The sequence below is a fragment of the Pogona vitticeps genome, chromosome 3 (genome assembly GCF_051106095.1).
Source record: "Pogona vitticeps strain Pit_001003342236 chromosome 3, PviZW2.1, whole genome shotgun sequence".
In the NCBI taxonomy this organism is placed as follows: Eukaryota; Metazoa; Chordata; class Lepidosauria; order Squamata; family Agamidae; genus Pogona; species Pogona vitticeps.
The window spans coordinates 5,530,988-5,556,343 of record NC_135785.1 but is presented as its reverse complement, the minus strand read 5'-3'; the positions used below and the strand labels follow the sequence as shown (position 1 = coordinate 5,556,343).

General features: G+C 45.5%; 2 protein-coding genes across 2 annotated transcripts in view; one reads left to right on the top strand and one right to left on the bottom strand.

The window, feature by feature from the left end:
• Positions 1 to 3,041, top strand: part of ECEL1 (endothelin converting enzyme like 1) — a 61,628-nt gene extending 58,587 nt beyond the window's left edge. Inside the window, exons 18-19 of the mRNA XM_078389738.1 lie at positions 83 to 2,264; positions 2,411 to 3,041. Coding sequence (XP_078245864.1) covers positions 83 to 182 — 100 coding nt within the window. The 3' untranslated portion in view covers positions 183 to 2,264; positions 2,411 to 3,041. The remainder of the gene's footprint in view (positions 1 to 82; positions 2,265 to 2,410) is intronic.
• Positions 1,531 to 25,023, bottom strand: LOC110090315 (intestinal-type alkaline phosphatase-like). Its single transcript, XM_072993280.2, is given in 10 exon segments — positions 1,531 to 3,852; positions 5,171 to 5,287; positions 10,046 to 10,237; positions 11,583 to 11,717; positions 13,072 to 13,144; positions 16,811 to 16,945; positions 20,081 to 20,253; positions 22,265 to 22,439; positions 23,144 to 23,259; positions 24,864 to 25,023. Coding segments are annotated over 10 exon segments (1,542 nt in total). The 3' UTR covers positions 1,531 to 3,586.
• Between the last annotated feature and the right edge of the window lie 333 nt (positions 25,024 to 25,356).

The window sequence follows — 25,356 nt, the reverse complement described above, 5'->3', positions numbered from 1 at the left end:
TTGTATTATTTCTGTTCTCTCTTCCTGCTGCATCGGCTTATTTTCTCTCTCTCTCTCTCTTTCTTCCTTCTCTCCCTTTCAGAGTCCTGGGCAGTGTCTCACAGTTTGAGGAGTTTGGACGGGTTTTCCACTGTCCCAAGAACTCGCCGATGAATCCGGTTCACAAATGCTCTGTTTGGTGAAACGCTCAGCTGCCCTCTCCCACCCCATCCCCGCCAACTGTACCCAACATTTGCCAGCCTTCCCGTTGGGCCCACTCATGCCACTCCCATGCCAGGTCAAAGGGAGAAGCCGAGAGCCACCCTTGCTCTCTCGAGCCAGCCCTGTTTTGAGGGACAGATACATGGACGCATGGATGAACCTGCAGCCTCTTTCTCCATGATTTAAAACAGAAATATTTCTATTTTAATTCTGAAATTACATGTTCTCCACATTACACACATCATTTTTGCTATGTCTGTTTAACGTAGCGTCCAGCTTCACGAGTTTTATAAAGCTTGCAGATCATGGTCTAAGTCTTGGGTTGGTCCTAACAGCATTATTCTGTTGATATTTCATTTTTATTTAAGTACTGCCAGTCTGGCAGACCATGCCTTTTAGAAATGGAACGATTCACTTAAAAAACAAAATATTTTCCTAGCCTTTTTAAATTAAAAAAAAGCATGAATAATGGCCCTTTATAGCAGACTGAAAGAATCGACATAGCTTGCATTGTTTCCATACAAATGGAATATAGTAGGGGACACCAATGCCTTGCAGCAGCATCGGTTCTCATAGGATCAGCATTCCCAATATGAATCCCGTTTTGCCCCTCCAGCCAATCATCCCTTCCTCCAGCCTATGCACAAGGAACTCTGGGATCGGTAGTTCTTGAAAGAAGAGGTCACACAGGGAAGCACAAACCTCCTGATCTCAAACTGTCAGATCTTGGCAGCTTATTGGGTTTTTGCTGTACTAAGGGCATAATAACAGTGCCCTTTTGCATTTTAAGTTTATTGCTAATATGATATGGGTTGAGGTATAGCAAGTGATGCTCTTGTTATATACAGTCGTGCCCCGCTGGACAATTACCCTGCTGTACGACGAATCCGCATTACATCGACGTTTTTGCGATCACAAAACGATGTTTTAAATGGGTAATTTCGCTTCACGTTGATCGGTTCCCTGTTTCAGGAACCGATTTTTCGCTTTACGACGATCAGCAAACAGCTGATTGTCGGGTTTCAAAATGGTCTCTGGCTTTCAAAACGCCCCCTGCTGTTTTCTAGGATAGATTCCTCGCTATACAGGCACTGAAAATGGCCGCCGTATGGAGGATCTTCACTGGACGAGCAGATATTCAGCCTATTGGAATGCATTAACCGGGTTTTAATGCGTTTCAATGGGAACGAATTAACATCGTCAAGCGAGGCACCGCTGTACTCCAAACTTTGTACCTCATTTGGGTCATTTTAATTAATATTTTAAGGGTTCCTAAAGGATTTGTTTGCTTATTTATTTATTAGCCTTTCTCGGCTGCTCAAAACTAAATTTTATTTTTTTAAAAATCCTTAGTGGTTTACAGTTGAAAGAAATGCTACAAAGCAACAAATAATTTAATTCAAATTTATTAAATCATAATACCTTATGAATACATTCACCCTTCCCAGCTGCAACCAGTAGGGACACATTAGAAGTTTTTAAAGGGAAAAAAATCAGCACGAATGCATTAGGCCATTTTTCATAACATTCTAAACTGTGGTTGTACGGCACACACACACCTTGTCTGTGTGTTCCAGGTGAGACATTTGCCGTTCAGGATGTTGCTTATTTTGTTCTAACCCTGCTTCAGACGAACTTCGCTGAGATTTAGAGGATTTGGCAATGAGGGCCACTGATTTCTGAAAACAAGATTCCATAATGATGGTCTAATAGGACCTTATAATTCTTTCCCCATACAACCACAAAGGGACAGGGCTCCAGTTTCCAGTAAAGTGTACAAGCCCTGACTGATCCACCAGGATTGGGCCCTCCTTGCCAACGAGGAGCACCCTAAAGCCATTTGAATGGTTTTATGGACTGGTTCTTTCAGGAACCGGTATTTTTGCATTGACCCTTCTGCCAACCACTCTGGGTCATGATTCTGCCCCAAAATAAATCAGCCTGACAAGGCCACCAGGGCCTACTATTGCCAAACTAGGTCAGCCATTACCATGGAGAGAGAACTGGTGGCCTGCACCTTCTGGCAGCTCTAAAGCAGTGGTTCTTAACCTTGGGTTACTCAGGTGTTTTTGGACTGCACTTCCCAGAAGCGTTCACCACCAGCTGTGCTGGCTGGGGTTTCTGGGAGTTGCAGTTCAAAAACACCTGAATAACCCAAGGTTAAGAACCACTGCTCTAAAGCAGTGGTTCTTAACCTTGGGTTACTCAGGAGTTTTGGACTGCAACTCCCAGAAGCCTTCACCACCAGCTGTCCTGACTGGGGTTTCTGGGAGTTGCAGTTCAAAAGCATCTGAGTAACAAAGGTTAAGAACCACTGCTCTAAAGGACAGGGGAGTGTGGACCACCATAGACAAGGAGGGTGATTTGCCGAATTCCCTCAGAATTTCGTAGTTGTGTATCCTAGATCTGGGTTTCAATCACAGTACATCCTCAAACCTTCCTTGGCCCCAGAAAGGATGTACTGGAGACTTCTCTGAGATGGAGAGAGAGAGAGAGAGAGAGAGAGAGAGAGAGCTAATACAGCTGTGGCTGTTGAGGGGCAGACAGAGAGACCCATGAGGTGGCATGTTGTGGCCCTGGCATACTGTGGCCCAGCCAACCTCCTTCCTCTGAGGTGGCACCCGTCAGTACCACAGGGCGACTCTGGAGAACAAGACATGGACAGCTTTGTGTTACCCTGAACCCTCTCCTGCCTCCAAAACCTCTCATGTACATTTCTTGGCCATCAAGTGGTGCCGTCTGAGCCAGAGGGGTGGTTGGCTCTTTGTACAGAAATGTTGCGTTGTATTTTTCTGCTGCTGATTATATGGAATTAAAAGGCCAGAGCTGTTTTGTCTGCATGGGCAAATGGGTGTTGTTAATTAATTGGGCTTCTTATAATCAACCTCTCCCAAAGGCAGGGGGCAGGTTTCAAACCACTGACGACATCGCCTCTTCCCGGCCGTCCAAAAACAGCTGGAATTTGGCACTGCTTCCAAAAGATGTTCAGGTATTGATGAATCCGTGGAAAGAGAATTTGATGGGGCAGCCGATCTCCGTGGCTCTCTGTGATTTCTTGTAATCATCATCGTAGTATTGCGGAGCTGGAAGGGGCCCTGTGGATCATCAAGTCTAACCCTTGTCAAGGAAGCACAGTGGGGAATTGAACTCCCAACCTTTGGCTCCACAGCCAGAGAGACCTATCCAATAGTTCTAGGCTGGATATAGCAACAGAACATTAGCAGCAACTGAATAAGGTGGAAGCCACGCTCCAATCTGCCTGTTGGCAAGACGGAAGGTTCTTAGCTTTGGCTTAGAAGGGAAAACTCGGAGGCTGTTCTTTATGAAGTGAGAATTATCCTGATCTGAGGAAGAGAGCGGGATGCGCCCATTGTTCTCCAGAAGGCTAGCAGGCCCAGAGAAGCAAGCTGACAACAGGCAGAGCCATCAACGTGGGCTTGGTGAAGCTGGCCACGTTAGAAGAGGGCAGATCACAATCCTGGTATGGTTCCAAACAGGCAGCGTATGCCATCACGTGAGCGATGTACGTCTGTTCCTGCACACCATGGAAGAGGTGTGCCATTGGACCCTTGGCCATAATGGCCACATCTTCACCTCCGTGGGTTTCCGAAGAAAGGGGCACAGCCGCTTGTTGGTGGTAGGTGTTGCCTTCTGTAGAGAGAGAGAGAGAGGAAATGGAGTCAGCGGTTGTTGGTTGTTAGCAAAACAGGCTGGAAGGCATCTTGAGACTTTTTCAGTTGATCACATTTCCAAGTTCTGGGCTTAACAGGCTGTGTGCCTACTCAGGTTGAGCCCCCGAGCTTGGCCTACAGCAGTCAACTTCTCTGTTGTCCTTTTCTAACCCCCCCCCCTTCAAACAAAAACAAAACAGCCATCATTAACACAGGGATTTCTCTAAAGACTCACGACAGCATAGGAGAGAGAGGGGGAAAGACAGAACATCCTGTATCTTGAACGATGGACTAGAACAGATAAGCTAGTGGGCCAGGAGGAAAGAGTCCTCTCTTTGAAAGGTTACTTAAGGGTGGCCCTCTGCTTCAAGTTGTCCTTTGTTTGAATCGCTTCGCTTTGGGCTTCAGCCACCGCAGGTCTGGCCTAAAGAGGAAGGCTCGATCATTGAAGAGACTCATCCAAAGATGATGAGTATCTTCAATGACCACACAGAGGCACCCAGCTCTAATGAGATGCATCTGGCATGGACTTCCCTCAGGTGGTGAGTGAGAAAAGCAAGCAGAAGAAGTGCAAGAATTTTTGTTTTGATTATAATAATTATTTCAAAACATGCATTTATAGCACATAAATGAGCAAATGCAAAATGTATGGTGGGACAAACCCTAATCATCACCACCATGTTAGAACTGCAAGCTGTAAGGGACCTTATGGATGATCAAGTCCAACCTTTGTCAAAGACACACCGTGGGGAATCGAACTGCCAACCTCTGGCTCTGCAGCCAGAGACCTAAACCACATGTGTCATGGTCCTCTTTTGCCAGCTTCTCAGGTGAGGGATGTCCTTCAGGAGGAAGGGAGTAATGTGTGGGTGGCCAAACTAGAGGTGAGAGGTCTGTAGGAGGGCTGGGCACCGGGTAAGATTTACTTGGGTGTTACGGATAAAGTGTGGGATTAGGATGCGGTAGACATGGGTCCCGATCCCTTACTCAGCCATGGAAGCTCACCAGGGAAGTGGCACAAACAAACTGCTACACACCTTTAATGAACAGAGTTTTACATTTTTGCTCAGGATAATAATTTTGGGGCACTCGGATGAGGAAATGGTGTGGGGGAGAGGTTAAACACAACGATTTCCTTCTGGCACTCCTGCTTCATTCAAAATTAGAGTGCCTGGTTGAATCGAAACCTTCAAAACCTCCTAGATATGAGATGGATTAACACTGTTTTGGTGTTACAAACCCAGGCTCTCTAGCCATCCCGTCAGACCCTGGTCATCAGTCAATGCCATCTTGCTTACCGGCCTCTTCTGTGGTCAAATTAGGACGTCCTCCTCCGGTGATCTGGTAACCCGGCCCATTCCCGTACAAAATGGAGGTATATACCTTTTTGTCTGAAGCTTGCTTGGGTGCCAGTCCTGTGGAAGGAAGAGGTGTTATGAACAGGTAAAAGAATTAGTAATCATAGACAATAACGGAGTGAGTTGTTTAATAATAATAATAATAATAATAATAATAATAATAATAATAATAATAATAATAATAATAATAATAATAATAATAATAATAATAATAATAATAATAATAATAATAATAATAATAATAATATTATTATTATTATTATTATTATTATTATTATTATTATTATTATTATTATTATTATTATTATTATTATTATTATTAATTTGTAGGATCCATCCATCATTGCCATGTCATTATCAGAACCTTGGAGGTATCTTTCAAGACCGATATTCTGCTAATTATTATATCTTGAGTCTGGTATGATAGTGCCGTAAAAAAGGATTTTAGCAATTCCTTCTCTTCTAGTACATACTTGAAAGAAATCTGTGTCTTTTGATAGATATGCTGATTGTTGTTTCCCATGTTGATGCATGCCATGTTCGGGGAGCTGACCCTCTTCAAAATTAATAGGATTGGAGAGACCAGTACATTTTGATTGAATTTTTAAATTTTTATGTAATAGGCATGTTTATGCAATGTTCTCAAAGAATCTCGTCATAACCAAACCTGCCCTCAAGAGTTCATTCTTATGACCATAGACAGCCCCCGTGATCTGCCAGTTCCTAAATGTCACCACTGCATGTGTGTTGAAATAGTCTGGAGACAAATATTCTATGTGCATTATATCCTTTATGGTGATCTCTGGAACGACTGGGTGTAACTGCTGCAAAAGATGGATTTTACTTTTAAGCCGAGAGAGTCTACCTAATTTAGGCTTTGAAAAAGTTTTTAAAAGCCAGCTTTTTCCTGATTTAGAATCATTTCCCGTTGTGGTGCTACTGCTAGTTTGCTTCCCTCTTGGTTAGAACTGGACTTCTCCATTGGTTCCTCATGGGGACCTTGCTGCCATGAGTCTTTTGCAACATCTCGCTTAATTATTGATTTACTTGGCCTGTTTGTGGGCACAACTGGGCCCAGGTTATTGGATGATACAGGACAAGCCTGATCAGGCTGATGTATATCGTGCTTAGGGTCTCCGCATGGAGATGATAATGAGTTTTGTGTACAGTTGTCCAGGAGTCTAAAAAAATCTTGGGAAGTTCATTTTCTTGGAATTCCCCAGAGGCTGGGTCTGTTGTTTTTTTTCTTTTTCCATTTTTAGAAATATTTTTACTGCTCTTGCCAGCTCATTGCTGGTGCTTCTTAAAACTCTTTCCCTTACTACAGTCGATCTTTTCGTGACTCACTTTATCGTGATTCTCATATTCCATGGTTTCATTCTTATTTGTACAGTGTAGTCCTCCATTCCTCAAAGCATATCTCAGCCATTGTGCTTAGCAGCCCGTGGCACCCTGGCAGGAATTGTTTGATTGCCTCCAATTCCTTGGATATTAAACTAATACTTTTCATAAACAATTTTTCTCTTGGGGCTTCCAATCCCTCTGCAGCAGCCTCTGCTCCCTTTTCTGAGATGGGGCTGAAGGCAACCTTTGTTCTCTCATTAAATTCATCATCTCCCACCGCCCTACAGTTAGACCGTGTGTCTTGGTTCTTCCACGTATCTGGCAATTCAATATTAGCATCTTGGAGGGATTATAATTCCACCTCCTGCCCCATCTCCTCTTCTATATTTACAGAAGTATAGCTTATATCATTTCCAAGAGTTGTATATTCCAGGCTTTCAGCTTGAGCAATTTCCATTGCTAAGTTTAATGCTCTCTCATTGGTTTTCATTTCCAGTTTGCCCCAAGAGTAATCTACTGACCCATCCAGATTGTTGGTATAACTGGTAGGTACATCAGGATTATCTAAGGAATCAAGATCCACAATGGATTTTCCTTTTCCCCTTTTTGTTCTTAAAGGGAAGAAGGCTGAACTTTTTCTGTCTTTTCCTCTGTGGTCATTCAAGCGCTTGGGGGGGGGGAGTGAGGTTCGCAGCAACATGCAACCCTGCCTTGTGAGAACCATAATGGCTGGTTTAAACTCCTCTGAAAATTCAGAATGCCCTAAGGGCTTCTCAGAAGCAAAAGGAAGGAAGGAAGGAAGGAAGGAAGGAAGGAAGGAAGGAAGGAAGGGAGGGAGGGAGGGAGGGAGGGAGGGAGGGAGGGAGGGAGGAAGGAAGGAAGGAAGGAAGGAAGGAAGGAAGGGAGGGAGGGAGGAAGGGAGGGAGGGAGGAAGGGAGGGAGGGAGGGAGGGAGGGAGGAAGGGAGGAAGGAAGAAAGAAAGAAAGAAAGAAAGAAAGGAAGGAAGGAAGGAAGGAAGGAAGGAAGGAAGAAACAAAGAAAGAAAGGAAGGAAGGAAGGAAGGAAGGAAGGAAGGAAGGAAGAAAGAAAGAAAGAAAGAAAGAAAGAAAGAAAGAAAGAAAGAAAGAAAGAAAGAAAGAAAGAAAGAAAGAAAGAAAGAAAGAAAGAAAGAAAGAAAGAAAGAAAGAAAGAAAGAAAGAAAGAAAGAAAGAAAGAAACAAAGAGTCCTGGCCGTTTGTTCACTAGCTTAACAAATGAAAGGTTGGTTGTTCTGGGTTTTTTGGGCTCTTTGGCCGTGTTCTGAAGGTTGTTTCTCCTGACGTTTCGCCAGTCTCTGTGGCCGGCATCTTCAGAGGACAGCAACCTGAAAGGTTGTTGTAGATCCCGGCCCGTGAAAGCCTTCGAGAATACAAAATGAAAGGTTACTTATCTTGTTCTCCTTCTTGTGTGAGGGATCTTCTTCCAACAACCCCTCTGAAAAACCTCCAAGGTTCCGAGTTAAAATCGATGGTAAAAATACAAAAAAACTCCAGAGTTTAGCAATAAGCTATTCTGCAGGTAACAGCTGGAATGCCAAAACAAGATGGGGCAAGATCTTGATACGTACAAACGTCAAAAAATTATCAGGAGTTTTCCGTTTCAGATAAAAGTGAATAAATAAGTCTTCCAGCTCTATGTTATGGCTGAACGCAGCTGTTATTGTTGTTTCAGAGTGAGATAAGGCTAAAGCTAATCTCTACGTCCTTCTTCTTTGGCCCGCTGGGAGGCCAACTCCGTAAGATCTTACTGCAACTCCAGAAAAGTTTAAAAGACTTGCCAGAGCCTGGATTAAAAGCTGAAGGTTGGAGCAATTAAGAATTTAAGAAACTTAAACTGTTTGAATAATTTAAAATGGATTAAAACTACTTAAAACAGAAAGCAAAGAGGCACAAACGCTGCTCCTCCCTACAGCCGGAACTGGAAACCCCCCCCCACCCCAATGGAGTGAGTTAGGATAAGGTCAAGCCGGTGGATGCACTGTAGAGGACAAGAGGATGGTGTTACTGTAGCTTGAAAACCCTATTAAGGGTCACTAGAAGTCAGCTCTAATGTGACAGCACAGAACAACAATCATAACATACCTTTCTGGGTTTTAAATGATCTCTTGCCCCCCCATCAAGAATGAATAACAGCAGAAGAAGCTTGCAGATGCCTAAATATAGACTCGGTGCAGATCAGATCTGCCACATAGAACAGATTCCCAGTCTTTGCTATGAAGGTGTGTAGGATGATTGGTGCCTTGTGCTGAGTTGGCCAAGTGTTGGCTAAGTTAGTCCGCTATTGTCTCCTCTCAACGCCAGAGGCTGTCCCTGAATCTGTAGCCCAGATCTTTCCCAGCTGTGCTACGCAAGTTAGGCATCTTTCAGTCTAGAGAGATGATGGTCACATGCTCTGTGGAGGTTTTGGAACAGCGCCTAGTGTGGCTGAGAAGGTCAATTTGAAAGTGACAATCCCTTCCACACTGAAGACAAATCCAATCTGTCCCCTGTCCAGCTCCCCAATTTTGCTGGTTTGGGGACTGCCTCTTTGCCTCGGCCTGCTGGACAAGGGTCTCTTCAAATTGGGAGAGGCCGTGATGCACCGCCTGCCTCCAGGCTGAACACTCAGAGGTCAAGGTTTCCCATCTGTGGAGGTCCATTCCTAAGGCCTTCAGATCCCGCTTGCAGATGTCCTTGTATCGCAGCTGTGGTCTCCCTCTTGGGCAATTTCCCTGCATTCATTCTCCATACAGGAGATCTTTTGGAATCCGACCATCAGCCATTCTCACAACATGGCCAAGCCAATGTAGATGTCGCTGTTTCAGTAATGTGTACATGTTAAAAATTCCAGCTCGTTCTAGGACTACTCTATTTGGAACTTTGTCCTGCCAGGTGATACTAAAAATATGTCGGAGGCAGCGCATACAGAACGTGTTCAGCTTCTTCTCCTGCTGTGCACAAAGGGTCCAGGACTCACTCTGCTACACAACATCCTTTCTAAACTGGAGATACCATGGGTTCTGCCTGGGATCTTCAGTGTGCAAACCACTTAATTTGCCTGTTGAATAGAGATGGGCGTGAACCCCTGGTTTGGCAGTTTGGCATGGTTCATTTCCCGGCTGAACAGCTGATCCATGGCTCAGCACCCTGCCCCCTCCAGCAGGGACTCACTCACTCATCGGCATTGCTTCCAAGGGGGTGCCTGCTGGAGGCCATGGGGTGCTGGACCACAGATCAGCTGTTTGGCTGGGAAACAAAGCCGTTCATGCCCATCTCTACTGTTGAGCCATGGCTGCTCCTCAGCGTAGATTGAGTCCTAAACCACCACCCCCCCTTAGGATGGCTATCTTGAACTTCAACCACAGCTCTGAAGGCTCTGTATGGGACCAATTATATTCATGAGCTGGTACCCCAGGCTGCCCAAACACCACCTTCACCAGCGCCAGCCTCTTACCAAAGATAGAGCTGCCCCTCAAGGTATAGCCACCAAAAGTGAAGACGTGGGAGTGGTCGGCAGACACGACGGTCAAAGTATCGGATTCGCTGGTCAGCTCCCCTGCCCGCTGGATGGCATCGTCAAACTCCACCGCCTCGGTCAGAGCCCATTTGGCAACGCTGCTGTGGTGTCCGTAGTCGATCTTGCCTCGTGGAGAGAAAAGGACAACTTAGACTTTGGAAGGAGAGAGCCCAGGAACCTCACACATCATGCAAAAAGCACCTCATAGATTTCCTTTGGACTGAGGTTGCAACTAATCAAGGACTTGCCCCTGCTGTTTGGTCGACTCCGGAGACGGGCTGGTTTGCTACTTTTCCCAGTGATCACATCCTGGTTTTCTCTCTCTTTTCCTCTTTCCCTATAAAAGGAGGTGGGCCAAACAGGGTCGCCTGAAGTACAGTGTAGTTTCCTGGCCCGAAGCTACCCAATCCTTCCGCGCGGATATGAGGATCACACCAAATGGCCAACTGCAACCTTCAAAAAAAACCTAAGCAATGTGTAGCCTGCAAGGTTAAATAATGAACCACCCAGAGAGTGCTTTCGGCACTGTGGGGAGGCAGCATACTTTCCTTTTTTAAAAAATTGAGCCTAATCAATTCTGCTCCAATTTCACCATCTAACCAAGCCCTGACTCAGTTTCCCATTTATAGTCTCCTCTACTTTTAGTAAGGTAAAGGTTCCCCTTGACAATTTTTGTCCAGTCGTGTTCGACTCTAGGGGGCGGTGCTCATCCCCGTTTCCAAGCCATTGAGTCAGCGTTTTTTGTCCGAAGACAATCTTCCGTGGTCACATGGCCAGTACGACTTAGACACGGAACGCTGTTACCTTCCCACCGAGGTGGTCCCTATTAATCTACTTGCATTGACATGTTTTCGAATCGCTAGGTTGGCAGGAGCTGGGACAAGCGACAGGCGCTCACTCCGTCACGTTGATTCGACCTTACGACTGCTGGTCTTCTGACCCTGCAGCACAGGCTTCTGTGGTTTAGCCCGCAGCGCCACCATGTCCCCTGTGCCACCACGTCCCCTCCTCTACTTTTACCTCTCCCTATAACTGTACTCCCCAGGCCTCTACCAAATATAATCCCCTTTCTTCTTCCATCGCCTGGAAAAACTGACTGTGATGACTAGGGACTTCTGGGAATTGTAGTTTTAAAAAGGGGCTGTTGGATAGCTCAGTGATTCAAACCTCTGGCTGCACAGCCAGAGGCTGGGAGTTCGATTCTCCACTGGGCCTCCTTAACAGGGGCTGGACTGGATGATCCCATAAGGTCCCTTCCAGCTCCTCAGTTCTAGGATGACGATGATGACTTCCCAAGATTTTACATCTTTCCCCATTTCTTTGCATCTGCCCCCTCTTCCTCAATTGCTCTGACAGCCGCTGGGCTGGGCAGCACATCGCAGAGAAATCAAAATGAAGAGGCAGAAGGAAAACCAACACAGCGTTGGCTGAGGTTTAACCCCAAGGATCGGTGTGTCTCCCCAACTCAACTTATCTTCAACAAAGAGGTAGAACCCCTTAGGGTTACGACTAAGGATTTTGATAGCCACTTCCATCATCTCCACCAAGGATGGGTCGGTGGAGTTGTCACGAAACAGCTTGTATTTCATCTCCTCAGGTTCAAAGAGGCCTGGTGAAAAGAGAGGTGGGGGAGAGAGAAGTTGCAGGCACAAAATCAGAAAGAGTAAGCTTTTCATGTAGCATTTTAGCAACTGGGTGGGCAGGAAACAGAACGGCACAATGGTGCACACAAAATACTTCTGGACAAGTTTGGGTTTTATATGCACAGAGTTTTGGGTTGTTGTTTTGTTTTAATTCACAAGCTAAACATTCACAGACACAATTAAAAACTGGCATTCACTCTTCCACGGAAGGAGGCGGTTCAGAAAGACTTTCATGAATTTCATCTGCCATGAATTTTTGGGGACTCTTACCTACCATTTTTCTGCACTGTCCATGAATGGGCACTGCCCAGCCTGAGGAAGTGGGATTTTATCCAAGAAAGCTTGCAAGTTGTCTGATTTTTTTTTTAAAAAAATGGTTCAATAAAGATACCGCCCTACTCTTGTGATATCTGGCAATGTGTAGCCTGCATAATTAACTTGTAAACCTCCCAGAGAGTGCTTTAAGTGCAATGGGGTGGTATATAGGCAGCACACATTGCTCTATGCTTTTACTCTTGCATTCGTCTTTTCCACGTGATTCTCATCTACAGGGTAAGCTTGTCTTACTTCTGTACTGTAAGTCATCACCTCATGCATTATGTATGTATAAAGTGATCAACTCATAGATGTAGCAACAGTGGGAGAAGCTCTGCCCATTCTGTCTGAGGTTGTAGGGGTGATATACACTTAAGAGATAAGCAGAGATGTTGGCAAGTCTTCAGGTTAGAGTCCTGAGTTCTAATCCTCAAGCCTGAGTCTCAGGTGGATGCCACCCCCATCCCGGGGGGGGGGGGAGAATATGTGCAGACAACAGACCTGGGTGACCTGCAACAAACTCTACCCAGCCACAAGGACCGGTGATCACTACACACAAAAGACCAGCTAACAACACCCATCAATCACAGTGACAGATAATCTCTCCTCCCTTATCACAACAATACACCCACAACAAAAACACACTGATCACCATAATCACCCTCTCTCCTGAAAAAGACAACAGCTGATCCCACAGCCAGAAATACTCAACTCCCAAAAAAACTGCACCAGAGCACAGAGTGCTACTCCTGAAGATGCTGGCCACAGAGAGTGGCGAAACGTCAGGAAGAACGACCTTCAGAACACAGCCAAAGAGCCCGAAAAACCCACAACAACCAACAATAACCAAAGTCGACACCAAGTCAAGTGACGGGTGCGAATTAAGTCAGACTCGGCAGTGAATTACAGCTCACAAGTCCCCCTCATCCCTGGAGATAAGTGGTAAGTAATATACATCCCCCCCCCGAAGCACCAGGGAGACCAACTGAGATCTCAACGCCTTACCCATCAGGCGGTGCACATCTGGGTCGTTTGCAGCTTTCAACAATTCGGTTCGGTTCCAGACATAACGGTTGCCCTAGGAACAAACCCAAAGACAGGCAAAGTGAGGAGGTGTCTAGCTTTGACATCGCTTTGAAACCCTCTGAATTTTTACCTACCCTAAAAATGAGGAATAGAGAGTCATGGTATGTTTCATGGGTGTAAGGGATTGCATGCTGCTTAAAATGGAGAGGGAGGCGTACATCTTCTCCATTATTTAGACAAGACGACCCGTTTGGTCACTAGCTGGATAGCTCAGTGAGTTGGACCCCTGACTGCAGAGCAAGGAGTCAGTAATTTGATTCCCCATCATGCCTTATCATGAGGGAAGACCCCAGGACTGTGTAGTCATGAGGCAAACTGCACAGTCCCAGGGCACCCTCAGAAGAAGGGAAGTGGAAACCACTTCTGAATACTCTCTACCTAAATTAGTCTAACTAAAGACTAATTCAATAAAATATTTATCACAGAATCATAGAATGATTGAGTTGGAAGGGGGCCTCGAAGGCCATCCAGTCCAACCCCCTGCACAAGGCAGGAATCCAAATCGAAGCAGATTGGAAAGAGGACTGTCCCATTTTCTCTTGAAGGCCTCCAGCATTGGAGTGCTCACCACCTTCCAAAGTAATGGGTTCCATTGTCGTACTACTCTAACAGTTCAGAAGTTTTTCCTGTTATCCAGCCTAAATCTGGCTTCCTGTCGCTTGAGCCTATTATTACGTGTCCTGCACTCTGGGATGATCGAGAAGAGGTCCACACCTCCTCTGTACAACTGCCTTTCAAGAATTTTAAAAGTGCTATCCTATCTCCCCTCAGTTTTCTTTATTTATTTCCAGAGGGTAGCCATGCTAACAAAGATGAGGGGAAATGACTCTTTTGGATACATCCTTCATAATATTCTACCAACATGGGGTTGAGGTAATTGTGGAGCTGTTATTTTGAAAAAGTAACTTTCTACATCTCTCTGGGTTAATCTCCCTCAGCAAAAGCAAGGAGGTTTTCTGTGCCCCTTAAAAACAAACATCATAGTATGAGCATCCATAGACCATTATCCCATTTTCGGAAAGGATGGGAGCATTACCCCTAATTACAGTCAAACATACCGTGCGGATGGCTGAAGTTCAGGTATGAGGGCAGAGTGAAACAGAATGTAGGGAGTACAGCTAGTGGCCATTATTAAAGCTGGTCATTTATCTGTTGTTGAGAATAACACAATCATCCTGGCGCTGGATCAGCCAAATAATACAAATAAGGCCAGTAGAAACCATCCCCACATATCAAGTCTCAGGTGAGAGATTAAAATCTCCTAAAGAATGGTAAGCGGTCTTCCAACTCTAGTCTCATCAGGATCGCCTTTCCCTAAGAACGCCAGCCCATGCCACCCGATCCACACAGGCCACTATGGCTTGCCACTTCGAGAGAAGCCAGAAAGTCATCCATGAGAACCCAGGCGTTCTCGGTTGTGGCACCATCTAGATTTTTGTCACTCTCTTGCCATTGTTTGGGTTTGTTGCCCTCTATGCATCATTGGAACATGGTGGTGCTGCGGGTTAAACCGCAGAAGCCTTTGTGCTGCAAGGTCAGAAGACCAGCCATCGTAAGATCGAATCCACGTGATGGAGGGAGCTCCGGTTGCTTGTCCCAGCTCCTGCCAACCTAGCCATTCGAAAGCATATAAAAATGCGAGTAGATGAATAGGTACCACCACGGTCGGAAGGTCACGGTGTTCCGTGTCTAGTCACGCTGGCCACATGACCACGGAAACTGTCTTTGGACAAACGCTGGCTCTACGGCTTGGAGATGGGGATGAGCACCGCCCCCTAGATTCGGACACGATTGGACTAAATGTCAAGGGGAACCTTTACCTTTACCTTTGCATCATTGAATTGTTTTCTCTTGATTTATTTGATTATCTAGTTTTACCCGAGGATTTGATGTCTTATACTGTATTTTGTCATTGATTGTTTCCTTGGATGTAAACTGCCCAGCACTAACTGGGGTAGTGAACAAGTTTATGAAATGAATGAATAAATGCTCTCTTTTGGCCTTCTTTGTTTGCTCCATCATGACTACTCGGATATCACTGAGCAGTGGCACAACAGAGATGTTTTTAATGTTTCCAGAAATGGGGAATCAACTATTGGTTTATTTTATCTATTTGTTTTATTTATAGGTCGCCTTTCTCCCAATAAAGGGACCCAAGGAGGCCCAAAATATTGAAAGAATAAAATTAAAAATGTAATAAGCTAAACATTAAAAAAAATGCTAAAAAAACACAATAAGCTAAACATTAAACTGTATGCTAATTAAAATACAATTGAATCATAGTGAGTAAACATTAAAAATGATCTTAACTCTTTAAAAGGCATTCCAGGATTAAATCGTGATTGTTAAAAAGTCTGCCTGAAAAGATGCATCTTCAGCTGTTGCTGGAAAGATAAAAGGGAGAAAGGGGCTAGCCTGATCTTCCAAGGGAGGGCATCCCATAAACTGGGAGCTGCCACCGAGAAGGCCCTGTCTCTCGTGTCCCCATCAGCTATTCCTTTGCTGGCAATGGGACTGAGAGGAAGGCCTCCTCTGATGATCTTAAGCACTACTCTCGGTTGGTTAGTTGGTTTCTTCATCCCAGCTCTACCTGGCAAAGCCTCGTCTGAATGTCTACAGCCTCCCCATCCCATTCCATCTCAGGGAGTCCAGTTCTTTCCAGTTTCAAGAGAAGGGCTGTCTCTGAATACCAGTTTCTGGGAAACCCAAGAAAAAAAGGGGGGGCTGTGGTACTAGAGGGCTTCTGCTGGTGGACATCTCAGTAGGGCATCTGCTTGGCCACTGAGCAAAGAGAATGTCAGACTAGATGGGGCCTTAAGAAGACAGTTTCAGGTGTCTTCTTAAGTTTCAAAATGTAAACGCTCCATTGTCTTACTTTTTCTTGCCTTTTCCCTTTTACTTTGCTTGCTCCCCACTCAGATGAAAAGTTGCAGAGAACTGTAAAGCTTGCATTCTTATTTAACCTTTGAGTTGGCCTAGCAAAAGCCTCATTAGCTGAACATGCAATGCAACAGCCACTCTTGGGCTAAATCTTATAACTAAGACAAGTTATCCATCAAGTCATCTCCCACCTCATGGTGACCCTATGAGTACACGCCCTCCAGAATGTCCTGTCTTTATCTGCCCTGCTCAGCTCTTGAAGACTCAAGTCTGTATTCCATTGGCATTCCTTCTACCCCTGGTAATTTATTACTTCCTAATGCTTTCACAGCAGCTTTCACATCACTTTCTAGAACTGCCAGTTCTTTATCATAGGCTTCCTCTTCAAAGGAGTCTGCCTTCCTTTTGTCCCTTCTATATAGCTCTTCAGTATACTATTTCCACCTTCTCTTTATTTTCTCCTGATCAGATAACGGTGTTTCCTTGTTGGTCATCCAGCATTCCTAGTCTAGGTTTAAATTTCCTTTAATTACCTAACTAGAAGTGAGGTCTAGCTACAGGCTTTCTTCATTCATTGGCATCATTTATGGGTTTTGCAGAATAAAATGTGCCATTTGGATTACCTTAGGACAGAAGGTAACGTGTCTTTAAGTGTTTATTACACATAATTCCGGAGAAGAAATCTGTATATATTACACCTGATGATTACAACACACCCTGTCGTTCCACAAAGCCAACAATTCAAAATGCAAATGCATCTCAACACCAAGAAGCGTACCTGAGATGAGTTAAGCCAAATGTTTATGAGGTTCCTGTTATCTAGGCGGACACCATTTTCTGAGGCATTGTGGGGATATTCGGGATCTGGAGTGCCAGCTGGGGCCATGAACTTCCTACCGCCCCCCAACATCACCTGCCAAGGGAAAGTAACATCTTAGATGCACACACAAGGACAAACCAAGCAAGCTAAATCTGGCTGGCTGGACATGGAATTTGCACCCGTGACTTTGCAGGGAAAGACTGAAATAGAACAACAAGAGGAAGAAGAAGAATGACAGGGCAACGCAGCAGAGAAAGGGGTACTATAGGTGGGAGAAGTCTCGGGGGATTAGGGAGTTGGCTACCAATGGATGTCGGGGAGACTTAGATCTACTCCTGAACCTTAACAAGAGAACAAAGTGCAGAAACTTAGTGCTGGCGTTTGCAGAATGATAGAGTCATGGAGTTGGAAGGGGCTTATAAGGCCACGGAGTCCAACTCCCTGCTCAAGGCAGGAATCCAAATCCAAGCAGATCTCTGTCAGAGGGTGGTCCAGTTTTCTCTTGAATGCCTCCAGCCTTGGAAGGCTCACCAACTCCCAAGGTAATGGGTTCCATTGTTGTACTGCTCGACCGGTTAAGAAGTTTTTCCTGATATTATGTGAGCCCACTGTTAACGTGCTGTGCACCCTGGGATGACCGAGACCAGATCCTGCCCCTCCTCCGTATGATGACCTACTTCCAAGTATTTGAAAAGCGCTATCACCTCTCGCTTCATGCCTCGCTTTTTCAGTATTTCCTCATAGAGCTTGGCGTGGCGTTCGCCCTCGTGGCCCCTGTTGATCTCACTAAATGCAGAGCTCACAAAGGCAAACCAAAAACACCTCTCGACACATGCTGCCATCAGGTGACCTCCTTATCAACGTACTTTACTTAGAAAAGATGAAGGTCCATTCAGTAATGACTTTTTAATAGAACAGTTGGTTCTATTATTGATTGCAGTTGGTTTCTGGAACAATTCATAAGCACAATCTTCAAGTTTCATCAAGCTTCAATATTAATGTGGTTATTATCACAATTTACACTCAGACTAATCACTTCTCAGACCCCAAACTATCCTTCGCTCCCTGATTCCTAGCACAGACTCTGACCAACCCACTCTCCTCTCAGGCTCCGCCTTTTAACATCCCTTTCGGCCCCACCTCTTAACCACATTAGCATATAACTCATGAGTAATACACAACTTGTTGCGTAACAAGGGAGAACGCTACACTTGGTTTCCAGCGTTGGGTGTCAGAGCTCTGCATCTCTTGGAAAGAGTTTATTTGAAGGACTACCTGCAAGCTCTAAGTTGAGAGGAGCTCATGAACAGAGGCCCCCTCCCTTGAAATTGAGATGCCTTCCCATCATGGTCTCACACCACCCCTGCTCCAAATTCAGCATCTGAAGAGATTTCTGTTTTCTGGCATGTCATTAGATAGATAGGCCAATTAATTTTTGTCATTCACTTTCCCTTGCTCTTGTTTAATGAGTCCTTTTTGTTCCGAACGCAAATCATTTTAATGGGTTAATTAAATCCCTGTAGCCTGCAATACCATTTTCAGTCACTAGATGGCAGACATGCCCAACTAAGAAAGAAAAAATGGTAGATCACTGTGATATACAGTGGTGCCTTGCTTTACGATTGCCCCGCATTATGCCGAATCTGCTTAACGACGATCTTTTTGCAATCACAATTGCGATTGCAAAACGATGGTCTGAATGGGGGAATTTCGCTTTGCGATGATTGGTTCCCTGCTTCGGGAACCAATTCTTCGCAAAACAACATTTTCTGAACAGCTGATCGGTGGTTTCAAAGTGGCCGCTGGGTGATTAAAATGGCTCCCCACTGTGTTTAGGGACTGATTTCTCGCTATACAGGCAGTGAAAATGGCTGCCATATGGAGGATCTTCGCTGGACAGTGGGTTTTTACCCCATTGGAATGCATTGAACGGGTTTCAATGGGTTTTTCCCCCCCGCTTTACGATGTTTTCGCTTAATGGTGATTTTCCTGGAACGGATTATCGTCGTTAAGCGAGGTACCACTGTATACTCATTTCTCTAGAAGGTCTCTCTGCAACTCCACATGGACTAGAGGCATGAGAAGAGAATGGGTATGCCAAACAAACTTTCCGGCACGAATGCTGTCTCTCTTGCTGGCTATTAGAGAGAGGAATAAGGAGAGGAAAAGACTGAATGAGCACAGGAGTAGAAGCAAAGGAAGACCAAGTAGAAAGAAATGAGTACAGAATGAACAGAAGAGAAAGGTCAGAAGGAAAGAGAGGGTGAGCTGGTGTGGGGGTCTGGGCAGAAAACATATGCATGCTTACTGGGGAACCCTAGAAGCTGGAACTCCCCAAAATAACTTTGTACAGATTGTTTAAGGGACAATGCCATAAAAATGAAATAAATCCTCTGTCAAAATTCCTCTGAAATGTGCATGCACACACATGCACACACCCCCTTTTCTCCAAGTAACTAGAACAAGTTTTTGCATTGTTTCCATTCCCTGCATTACTTTTGGAATGTAACTTCATGATACCCCTCATTACTTTCAAAAGGAACTTGTTACATGTAACTGCATTGGCTTAATTTGTCCCTTCCAATGTCTGGGATGTATACCCTCTGCCTTGGGAAGGAATTTCTAAGGCAGATAATAAAGAAATGTTTGCCTCTCAGCCAAGTTTGGGGACCCAGGTGAAAAAAAAGAGTGCCGGATGAAATGATAGAGAAAATTTGAAGGGTTAAAATTGCTCTGACACCAGAAATTTTCTTATTGAATATATTACCAGCTACACTAAAAAAAAAGAAAGAAAAAAAAGACTTACTTGACCTTACACCTGATAACTGCAGCTAGAATTGTACGTATATGCCAGTAAGTGGAAGACTACAGAGGTGCCGACCAAGAAGGAATTTATTGAGAAGATTTTGGAAGGAGCAGAAATGGATATTTTGACAGATACACTAAATGATAGACTGGAGAATAATAAATGGGAACCTCTTTAGACCTGGATGAAATCTATGCCGATTTAAGTAGAATGGATTAGATTAATATTATGTTAGAGAGTATAAGAGAAGATGAAATGCATGGAACATATTGTAATAAATCACTCTGGTTGCAAAGGATAGAAAAGTAGAAAAAAATACAATAAAAACATTTATTAAAAAAGAAAAGGGTGCCTGGAAAGGGGGACAGGAATGCTGTCTGAGGAGGCGTGTGTGTGTGTGTGTGTGTGTGTGTCCAACCTACTGTGATGTCGACGTTTTCGATGAGTTGTTGGGAGATGTCCTTGCAGCCTTCTGCGATGGCTGACGCCGGCATTTCGGAGTCTGCGTACCAGTTGCGGCTCACCACGTGCGCGTACGTCCCGGCCGGAGAAGCGTGCTGGACAGGAGTGGTGGTCACGATCCCCACGGAGCGGCCTGCAACGAAGAGAGAGCGTTGGCGAGAGGAACTGTCAGAGCGGAAACGTACAGACAGAACTTTGGGATTCAACGGGTACTGGGGTGGTGGCTTTCACACACCCCCCCCCAAAGGTAGGGCAAAAAGGAGATCCTGTTTTGAATGAAATGGCACACGGGAATTGACAACCTACAGAGGGCTCTATCCAAAAAACCCTGAAGGTGAGATGTACAGATACGAAAGGAGAAATGATGATTCCCTAAAAAAAAGTTCTTGTGTGAAATCGGGTGGAAGGAATCAAGTTGAATAAAGTGCCGGGAGACCTTTGCAGAGAGCCTTTCTTTGGGGCTTAAGGACAGAGCTACATACCTCTCATGCACCTGGGATGGTGGAGTTACAGATCTGAGCCCCCAAAGACCTTTTAATGAACCCTAATTCCACATCCCAAACCCTGTGCAACCACATCGTCGTGTGCTGCCCCCTGGCGGCCTGGTGCTGTCAACCACCAAAGAGAACAGAACTTTTAAAATGACCTACCCCATAGGATTGCTAATCCCCATCTGCTTGTCCAGAGACATAGGCAAAGGTCAAGGTTCCCCTTGACATTTAGTCCAGTCGTGTCCGACTCGAGGGCGCGGTGCTCATCCCTGTCTCCAAGCCGTAGAGCCAGCGTTTGTCCGTAGACCGTTTCCGTGGTCATATGGCCAACGCGACTAGACACAGAATGCCGTGACCTTCCCACCGAGGTGGTACCTATTTATCTACTCACATTTTTACATGCTTTCGAACGGCTAGGTTGGCAGGAGCTGGGACAAGCGACGGGAGCTCACTCCCTCACGTAGATTCAATCTTACGACGGCTGACCTTCCGACCTTGCAGCACAGAGGTTTCTGTGGTTTAACCCGCAGCGCCACCACGTCCCATGTCCAAAGACATGTCGGGTATGTAAAAAGATACTTTTAAAAAGAATACTACTTCCAGAATACTCCCAGAATTGTGGCCAGGCTGGCAAAGGCATGTTGGCAGCTGTGCTCTCCCCTGATTTACTGTTTCTTCTTTTAAACGTCACAGGTGCCTATCCTGTGGCGTTTGTAGGAGGGTTGGCTCAGATTCCTGGATTTGGCTCTCTCTGCCAACATCAAGGGCTTGAATTTGGGGTGGGGGGGGGAGCCTTCAAAAAGTTCCCAGACTTCCCTGGGAATTGTAGTTTTAAAAGTGTATCTTTTCTACGTCTCATGGAAATTAGAACTGGCAGGTATCCGGGTGGGTTCAGCTGGAGTCTGAGGGACCTGTGATGCTTCCAGGCTGGGAAGCAAATCTCAGAGTGAGCAGCACCAGGAGAGAAGATTCGTGTTTTTTTAAACCTGTATGTCACACAGCCGAAAAGCCTGGCAGACCTTTCTCCACCCATTTGCAGCTGGCACCAACTATTGTCCCTAAAACTCAAGGAACAAAGTGCTGCTAATCTGGCAACCCACAAGAACTATGCAGAAGTCCTGAAGGGCAGGAAATATGGTTACTTTCTCAGGACCAGAAATCTGCCAGGCCATGACCTGTGTCCATATTCCACCCGTCTTTCTTTGGCCTTTTTTGCAACCTCGCAGGCTGCCTTTAGTAAGTTTGGCTGAGAGTGACCTTTCTAGGGCAGCGCAACTGTCAATCTATCCAGCAGTAACCAATGGTTCCCTCCTGCCTCTGAATGGAAGCAGAGTCCCGCCTCTCTGCTCAAGTGTTTTTCTCCCCCTTTGTTGTCTGTTGGCAAACCGCGAGCCTGTTGAAGTTTGTTGTTGAAAGCAGCCACGTTTGTCAACAGTTTGCTGTTGATAGGTAAGTAAAAAAAATAGTTTTTATTCTTTCTACTACTGCTTCCTCAGAGTGAGTGGTTGCGATTGTCAATGCCAGTTAAAGAGAAAAGGGGGGTGGGACTAATCTGGGAAATTTGAAGATATTCTGTTTGGTGAGTCCCTGCAGATATGCTGCACCACTGGGGGGGATTTAACCAGCAATTCAAAACATCTTGCCTCGCCTTACCAGCCAGCTGGGCTCTCTTCAGCACAGAGGTGACTTCATTGCCTGCTGTCGTAGCGCACTCGTTATACCGGGCCGCAGCGCTGAGCCCGATCGTTTTGTAGTTGCCCTTCACCCCACAGAGATAGGCGGTGGCGGTCCCAGCACTGTCCGGCACCTGTCGGTCCACATTGTACGTCTGCCGAAACAAAGGAGACATGTGCCAAAGGGCTCTTTTCTATAGGCGCTCAATTTCTAGTCCTCACAGTGAGATCAAGACAGACGTTGCACTTTATGCACAGGGGACGTGAGGCCTTCTAAACGTTTAGACTGTGTCTCCCAGAAGCCCTCCCCTTTGGGCATGTTAACTTTGGAGCACAACTTCTGGAATTCACCTGTTGTTGTGGCCACTGTGGTCAACACAAATAAAGGTCCAGAGGCCCTCCTGTGGGTCCCATTGCTAGCACAGGTACGCTTGATGGGGACACGAGAGACAGGGCCTTTTCGGTGGCAGCTCCTGGGCTATGGGATGCCCTCCCTCGGGAGACCAGGCTGGTCCCCCTTCCTTTCCATCTTCTGTCGAGAGCTGAAGACCCGCCTTTTCAGGCTGACTTTTAACACTCATGACTGAGTCTCTGATTGCCTTCTTAGAACTCAAATACTGTACTTCTAAATGTTGACTTGCTTTTTCATTATTCAATGGTCTTTTAATTAGCGTATACAGTAGTTTAGTTGGCTTTTAATGCTGAAGGTACTATGCTTTTAATTCTATCCTTTTTCATAGTGTGAGCTGCCTCGGGTCCCCTTCTCGGGAAAAAGGTGGCCGATAAATAAAGCAAGCAAACCAATAGGTGAATGTTCCTGAGGGCTTCAGGACCCCAGGGATGGGAACTCAGATGCTACCTTGGAAAGAGCCAGGTAAGGGAAAGCGTCCATGGCCAGTGGTGTCTCTGGACCCGGGTGGTCGTGCATCTGTCCCTTCAGGATGCGTGTGGCCGTAATGGTAGGAATGCCCATGCCTGCCAGAGAGACAGATCCTGTGTTAGGAAGCCTGTATGACTCTGCAGCCCCCCAGGATGTGCACTGCAGCCTCGCCCCCCCACACACAGAGAGAGAGAGGGAGAGAGGGAGGGAGGGAGGGAGGGAGAGAAGCTGGGGATGACAGAACCCAACATCTACCCAGTTTCCCTGAAAATAAGCCCTACCCCAAAAATAAGCCCCAGTGGCGGTCCCTCTATCCAGCGCTAACCAAATATTCCCTCCTGCCTCTGAATTCAAAGAGAGCCCTTCCTCTCTGCTCAGTGCTTCCCCCCCCCTCTCTGAAGTCTGCTTCCGAAAGCAGACGTGTTTCCTAGTTTGCTGCTGGATCTGTTCAATTGTAAGTAATGATATGTTTTTATTCTTCCTCTTACTAGGCGAGGTATTGAGACTGTAAGTTCCAGGGAATGAGAAAAAGGGGTGGACTTATCTGGTGAGGTGGAAGCTATTCTGCTGTGTTATGCAGCTAGAGATTTTTTAAAAAACCAGAAATTGAAAACTCTGCAACCGTTCCCATCGCTTGCCGTTCTTTGCAATGTTTCGCAACATCTGGAACTTGCAAGGCTGTCAGTTAAGACTCTGAGCAAGTCACACCCATTGGGAAATCTAGGAGTCCCGCTGTAGCTGGACAGGGACCGAGATTTGAAACCGGGCTCTGCTCTGTTTTGATGATTCATCCTTTGAGCTCCTTCAGACAGCCCATTCCTGACACACAGCAATTTACCACACCAATCTGAATTGCTCCCTGGTGATAATCAAACACACCCAAGAAATTCCAGTGTGAATGGCAGGGTGGAGGCGCTGGGAAAAAAAAGTGAACTTTGGGTTGACAGTTGGAAGGAAAAAGATGAGGAGGAGGAGCTTCGCTGGCCGACGAAGAAGGGCCTCCTGACTCTGCATTGGTTTAACAACAGAACTCATGTGCCTTGTTTCTGAATGCCTTCCAGAACTTTTGAGTCCATCGTCCCTTGCCAGCCCAGTCAATGGTGAGGGATGATAGATGTTGTGGTTTGAAAAAAGATGTCCAGAAGGTCACACATCCCTCCCTTTCCATATTGTACACCTGGGAGTTTGGAAGAAACAAGTTACAAATAATTTGTGACTTGTAACTATTTTTCTTTTTGGAATAAAAATGTAGAAGTGAAGGCAGTAACTTGACAGGGAATAGCTTTGCTCTTTTTGTACTGTGAATGCAGCCTCATGAAGTTACTGTTTCTGGCATCAGTCAAGGAAGGAGGAGGGCTACCATAGGTTATGTGCCTCATACATGGATGGGGATGTTGAGATAACAGTGAGGTAGACAAGAAGAAGATATGTTTTGCAGCTTTTATCATTTAGTTATTTTTAAAAAGAAACTAAAGCAATGTAGTTACTTTTGAGAACGAGACTGTAAAGAGTTACTTTTAAAATGCACCGATAGCAGCAATGATTTTTTTTTTTGTGGTGCCTTGGAACTGTAACCAGTTAATTATTTTTGCAAAGTAACTTGCCACACAGTGGGAGTCACACACACACTACATCATAGAAATCCTGCTTAGTAAGTTTGGCAGAAGCAGATACAGTGAACTCTTGCTTTGACACTTACCGTCTCCCAAAAAAAGGATGAGATTCTTAGCTCGGTGGTGCCGTGGCGAGAGAGTCAGGGCACCTTGGATGGCTTTGGATGCCTGCTGGTTCCAGAATGCTGGCTTCTCCTCTTCAGCTTAAAGGATAGAAAAGAGACAGGAATTAAGATGAGCAGACATTCAAGCCAACAGAGTCACACAGCTGCAAAAAAGGCGAATGCTATTTTAGGGCACAGATTACCCCCCCCCCCAAATCCTGCCATTCTCCTGCCGCTGCAGCTTCCTGACATTACCTGGGATGACAGCACCGGCCAAAGTCAGCCCCAAACAGAAGACCAGTCCTAGGAACTTCATCTCTGCTAGGATGATAGTCCTGTTCCAGGATGAGTTCAAGAAGAATTGCGACGCCTGGCAACGGACTTATAAGACACAATTTCAAGAGACCTTTGGACATTCAGATAGGTGCACATTATCCTTGGCAATTGTTTCTTTTCCCTCCAGTTCGTACAAGTA